This window comes from Lepus europaeus, chromosome 10 (genome assembly GCF_033115175.1).
Source record: "Lepus europaeus isolate LE1 chromosome 10, mLepTim1.pri, whole genome shotgun sequence".
Lineage (NCBI taxonomy): Eukaryota > Metazoa > Chordata > Mammalia > Lagomorpha > Leporidae > Lepus > Lepus europaeus.
The window spans coordinates 14,576,663-14,583,091 of NC_084836.1; the positions used below are offsets into that span (position 1 = coordinate 14,576,663).

Consider the following 6,429-nt stretch of genomic DNA (forward strand, 5'->3'; position numbering starts at 1 on the left):
GGCATCCCCACAGTCAAAGATCTTGTTCTGTCATTGAGACGCCTGGTGGCTGACCAGGCTGCAGCTCTTAGGCAAGGTGCTTGTCCTCCAGAGGGCCTTCCGCTGTCCCCTGATCCCAGCTTGTCCCTGAGCGCTGGCCTCTGGTCAGGTCCCAGACTCCCTTCCTGCTCCTCTGACTGAGTTCCAGGCTCTGCCTAGCTCATTCCTAAGAGTGGTAGACTCTGAATTCATTTGCCTTACTTAGTTCTCTTCCTGTGCAGCCCTACCCCGTTTTAATATGAGCAGCCAATTTCCAGCAGAAAGTCTGGAAAAGATCGGCTGCTGTGTAGGTTCAAACAAATCTGGGGAAAAACAGTGTCTTTAGCAGGCATCCATCCACTTTGAGTGTTCTAGCTGCACAGGGACCCTGCTCAATCCTGTTTGCTCAACAGCTTTTGTAGATGGTGTATCATCCAGGTTTGACTTCCCATCCTACTCTCTGCATTTGAGGCCATTTAAGGTCCAGTGGCACCAGTTCCTCTGGGCAGAAGGAAAAGGAAGGAAATAAAGTGGTATGAAGCAAGAGGTGAGACTGGCAGTCAGATGTGGACAGACATGGCTTTGATTCAGACGGTGTAGCTGCCAGGACTTCCAGGGGACTGAGTGTGAAGAGGGAGGGAAGGGAAGACCCACCAACTGAGTGGAGGGTAGTGCCGACCTGAGTCTTGAGAGAAACAGATTTGGAGCTAGAAATATTTGGAAGTAGAAAATTAAGAGCTCTGATTTGGCCATGTTCAGTTAGATGCTGAATTGACTGCATCTGGAGCTTAGGACTAAACACAGGGAGAGTTTTATCAAACAGAGATAATGACACCTACCTATTATTAGGATGGACTAAGATGACTTATGTAAAGTGCCTGGCATCATACAAGCAAGCATTTAACAAATGGAAACTTCTTATGAGACAGAAGGGAGAATTCTAAAAAGTTCTTTTTCTCCCTACAAGTGTAAGTGGTTGAAGAACCAGAGATAAATGATTGTTTAACGTTAAGTTTCCTGGGTTACTCTCACAAGCTTTGTTGTTAGAAATGTGGCAGAGAGGGACAGCTGTCCTTTGGAGAGTTGAGCTCCTCTTCTGCAGTGGTATAGGCTGTCACCCCTGAGACCACAATCCCTAGCCTCCCACTGGCTGCATCAAGGTGGGACCGTCTCCTGTCAATCGCATAGTGGTAATATGTTTTATTCCTGGGATGACAAGGTCCCTGCCATTCTTTTCCCCACTCATCAGCTGAACAAAGAGGGTTCCAAGGCTCTAGGGCAAGATGGAGCCACAAGATGAAAACAGCAGGTGTCTGGACCACCCCAGCATCTAGCTTTCCAACCAAGGCATCCACACTGGATTGAGACACGAGAGCAAAATAAGTCTCTAAGGTGTTAAGATTTGGAGTGTTATTGATTGTCATAGCTTGTGTTGCCTGAACCAATCATGGCTCGGGATTTGCCCTGATCTCAGTGGAATGCAAGACACAGCCAATCCACTGCCAAGGTTGCTCAAGGAATTTGGGAGATGTTCAAGGATGGTATAGAGTGCTAGTGGATCAAAGTCGAGATAAGGAAGAAGAGAACTTCTTTACAAACATGGTGCTTTCTCTTTTGGAGTTGTGTCCAAGTGAGCCAAGTGACATTAAGCGCTCAATAAACACAGCTCTGAGGCACAGCAGTGGGAGGGGCAAGAAATACAGGAGGGCATTTTGCAGCTTCATCCTTAGATCTCGCTGCCTCCAACACCACCCTTCCCTCGACATACACAAAGGAAGCTCTGGGCTCTTTCCTACAACTAACTGCTGGTTTATACAGCCCTTTTAGAGCTCACATAATCTTCTTTGAGACTGAACGTCCCCTCATCCTTTTTCATTTCCTTCTCTCAATTCTTTAACGAGAATGCTTTAAAATTAACAAGTGAGATGGTACTCTTAACACTGTGTTTGTAAGTGGGATTTGTTGGAAACGTGGACCAGACCTCGCGAATGGAGGGTCATCTGCACCAAGGAAGAGGAGCCAAAAATATATAAGAAAGTTTTTCTTGAGTGTGTCTGAGTCTGCACTTCTGGGTGTAATGACATGCTGGCACAATGGTCTTCCCAGTTTGCTAGAAGGGCAGGATGCAGTCCACCAGTTAAATCAAGGAAAAGGCCATGCCCACTGCTACAAACCCAGAAGAGCTATAACATAAGGACAATCCTAGAAACTGCTTTGTGGGATTCCTGTAAGTTGAGCAAATGGGGCATCAAGGACTTCCAAATGTCAGGCCTCACAGCTAGCTGCAGCTCTGGAACTAGGAGCTAGTGTCAATGGTGATATTTCAATACAAAGTATTCACAGCTCGACCCTTGTTGACCTACCTCATCAAAGTTGGCTCTTATTACAGTGTCCAGTATTCTCTGACAGTGGGTTCTGTACATCATAATAAAGGTAGAAACCTGTGGGGGCGGTGGAGGACCAACAACAAAGGCACACATTAATATACATTGCTGCCGCCCTGCCAATTCCAGTTGTTAAATCATTGTATTCCCTGTTGGGAGAACGGAATTCACCTAACACCTACTCATCCTGCAAGACCCAACTGAGACTGATTTTCATAAGTAGGGCTCTCTGCCCTCAACCCCTCCTCTGCTCACACAACACCTGAGTGTGGAGAGCCCTCGCCCTGATGTTCAGAACACACTGGTTTCTCACTCTGCCTCCACTCTCCACCTTCTGAGGCTGTGGGCTCCAGGAAAACAAAAGGGGAGTGTTGCTAATACTTGTGCATCCTAGTGAGGTGCCTGGCACACAGAGATCAGTAGGACTTATTAAACTGATTTCTCTTCATTGGATAAGTGCTTCTGCCCAAATCACCAGAAGACATTTGGGAAACTGTTGGGAATGTTTAGCAAAAAATCTTTAATCTCGGTATATCTAAGAATTTTAAAGTCAAGATGTAGGATGTTTGCTTGTATGGATGTTGGTGGACAAAAAAAAAAAAAAAGAAATTTAAAAAACTTATCTACTTCTTAGATTTAAAGCATCCTTTGCAGATACAAGTTCGTTTTCTTTTCTTTCCGAACATACACATGCATTTATGTAAGTTTAAGTTTGCTTATACAAGCATCCATCTCCCGATGTGACTGTCAGTTTCCTGTAAGCAGGACTGGGTCTCAGTCTGCACTGCATCCCAGCTCGTAGAGAGACAGACAGACTTAGTGCAAACTCCATACTTGTTAGAACACTGCTTAGAACCGCCATCAAGATAGGTGCTTTAGAGATGTGATACTCCAAGGGAAACTTATCCAAATTTGTTTTCCTAATAACTTGCTCCAAATACCCTAAGATCAAAACTATCTGATTCACTAGATATATAAAATAATTTTTTTTCCTGTGGGACTATGATTTCCCCAAATGCCCTGCCGCACACAGGAAAATGAACTATATCTAGAGGAGAGTGGCTCTTTCCTCGTGAAAAGAGACGGTGTAGCATCATCTGATAGGTGTGCAGGTAGGTGGATATACAGATAGAGAGCTATATAATAGAGATGGATAGACAGATAAGCTTTCAAATTTCAGAATGGGTTTGGGTTTATAGAAAAGTTACACAGGTTATTCCCATATATCTCATACCCAATTACCCTTATTGTTAACATCTTACACCCGTATGGTACATTTGTCACAACTACCAGACCAATACCAATGCATTATCATTGACCACAGCTCATGTCTTATTTAGGTGTCTATATTTTTAAACCACTGTTTTGTAATAATAGCATGTGCATGTGTGAGGCAGGGGGCTGGAGGATACCCATACCCCTGGAAATCACTGCTGATGTAGTTACCTTCTCCTCAGGCAGACTGGCTGGCAGATTGAGATCCTTGACATTGGGAAATTCAGGCAGCAACGTGCCTAGTTTGGACCGGGGTGAATATGCCACAGTCTGCTTGCTCACTTCTTTCTTGCCTGTCTCGCTCACCCAGGCAGCTCCTTTCTTGGAGTACATCACATCATAATATTGGGAACTTTCCTTCACTGCAATGCCATAGTAATGGTACCTGAGCCACAAAAGAGAGAGAGAAAGTGAGAGAGACCTCCAACGTCATTAGGTGGGGCTTCCTGAGTTGGGAGTGGGGTTGTTGCCCATGGCTGGGTATGGCTGGGCTTATCCTCCCCAGAGCTCCAAGAGTTAACTCTCCGGTAAGCCTTGATAGCTCTGAAATCCAGAATTAAACCAAAGTTCCATGTTGCCAGCCATCAATCAGGCAGGTAAAAATAACCAAAATTGCCTCCTACAGAAAATGTTAAATCAAATACTTTGCAGAGAACAGATGAAAAAATTTTCCATTTGTACTTGATCTCTTATGTCTAGTCAAATCTGATCCCAGGAGCACAGCACTTGAGTGTGGCCCTGTGAGGACCCCAGCAAAAGGATGTGTTTTTGAACACCAGCCAAAAGTCACTGGGCCTATCTTTTTCATAATCAGTAAATGTTTTTCATAACCAATAAAGACCATTGTATTTTCTAAAAGAGAAATACAGTGTTTCAGTTGACACTAGATGTAAAACAAAGACCAGAACTTTTTATTAACTCAAAATGAGCTTAAAAATAGCTAGGTTTTCAGTTAAGTCTGATTAAGGGATGAGGCTGTGTTTTGTTTGGAATTTTGCTACCATCTATTAAATCCTTACAACGTACTGGGTACTTTGCAAAGTGCTTTCCGTGTTTTTGTTTGAAAAATAACCCAGTGAAACAGGGATAACTTTAGTCTTTCTAGATAAGGAAATGGAGGCAAAAACACTCAAGTAATTTGCTTAGGGTCAGATAGCTGTTTAGGGAAAGAACAGGTTCTTAAACCCAGGTCTGTCTGGCTACAGCACCCCTGTTCTCCACTAACAGAAAACACTGCTCCGTGGGCCTATGATGTGTGTCAGAATCACTTACGGAGCTTAGTGCACAGATTCCCCAGCCACCTTCCAGGACCTCTGTAGGATCAGGGCCCCCAAATCAGCTTTGAAACAAGCAGCGCAGTAATTCTGGGGCACATCCGCTTGATACCTGTGGTGCTAAGTGCTTGATGCATGTTATCCTCTTTAATCTCACAAAATCTCCATGAGCCTGGACCTAATTGTTAACACCTTTTACAGGTGAGGAGACCAAAGCCCCAGAGAATTTAAGTAAAACCCCCAAGATCTACCAGGAAACCTAGGAGTTGAACCTCAAAAGTGCTTTTAACCACCATACCAATGATTCCCAAGCTTTCCTAACAATAAGAATCACTTACAAAACCTATTAAAAATAAAGATTCCTGGTCTCACCCCCAAAGATTCCAATTTAAGAGATCTAAAGTATAAGGCAGATTTTCACAGTCCCATGGCAACACTAATGTTAGTAACGGGTGGACCTCGCTTTCAGAAACACTGTCCCACACATGAACCACTTTCCTCGCCCCACGGAGCTAGGGTGACAGTCATCAAGTGCAACGAGGGGAGGCGTTGGAGGGGAGGGAAGAGCGGCACAGGGGACAGCCCGGTCCCAGCCCCCTCGCGCAGGATACCATTCTGTGATATTTGTGCTCAGCGGACATCTCGCCTCCAGCTGCACCCCTCCTGGGATGAAGAGCTCAGAGCCTTCGAAGGCGGCCCAGTTCATTTTCCGGCGCTGTAGTTATCAGAAAGTTCTTTGTGTTGAGCTAATACCTGCCTTCTGTGCCTTCTACTTCCCAACTGTCATAACTGTCTTTCCATCTGAAAGGCACGCCGTGGGGGAGGGGCGGAGAGGGGGAGGGGCCCAGTTCTGGCTGGTTCCAGTTGTTCCAGAAAAGCTCTCTGGGTGGGAAGACGGTTATGACATGCCTCCTTAGCTTCAAAAAGTTCCCCTTTATTGTAATTTCTCAATATCAAGATGGTCAGAATATACTTGGTCTAGACCAGTTCTTAACAATTCAGAGGGAGTGCTGCTCAGATCAGCAACACAATCAGTTGCTCTGATCCCTTCTTGGATCTGTCTTCAGTTCTGAGGAGTGCATCAAGCCCCCCTCCTCTAATCACCCCCCAGGTTTCTTCCGGCCCAGCTAAATTTGCTGAGGGATTTTCCTCTGTAAGGCCACGCGTTCAGTTGGGAACTTCCCATTGCCTTTAGATTGGTGAAGGACTCGCCAACCTTGGGGGGTCCTTAATGGAGAGGACACAATAAAGTTGGTTTCACAGAACTTCTAAAGAGGCTATCACTGGATTTGCCAGCCGCTAGGTGAGAGAGAAAACACACACAGCCTCTCACATAAAGACAAAAGGGTACCTTCTTCAAGACTGGGTAGGATGGGAACTCTCTGCTCTCTTTTACCCCCTGACTTTGCTATCTTTACCATTCTTTCCCTTTTTAGAAATGAGCAACAATGTATCAGAGCCAGGGATTCTTCAAAGAC

At 45.0% G+C, this 6,429-nt stretch overlaps 1 protein-coding gene across 1 annotated transcript in view; it reads right to left on the reverse strand.

Moving 5' to 3' along the window:
* Positions 1–5,657, reverse strand: part of RFX4 (regulatory factor X4) — a 75,388-nt gene extending 69,731 nt beyond the window's left edge. Inside the window, exons 1-3 of the mRNA XM_062201985.1 lie at positions 5,563–5,657; positions 3,849–4,062; positions 2,382–2,459 (exon numbers count right to left, since the gene is read on the reverse strand). Of these exons, the coding sequence (XP_062057969.1) occupies positions 2,382–2,459; positions 3,849–4,062; positions 5,563–5,657 (387 nt within the window). The remainder of the gene's footprint in view (positions 1–2,381; positions 2,460–3,848; positions 4,063–5,562) is intronic.
* Between the last annotated feature and the right edge of the window lie 772 nt (positions 5,658–6,429).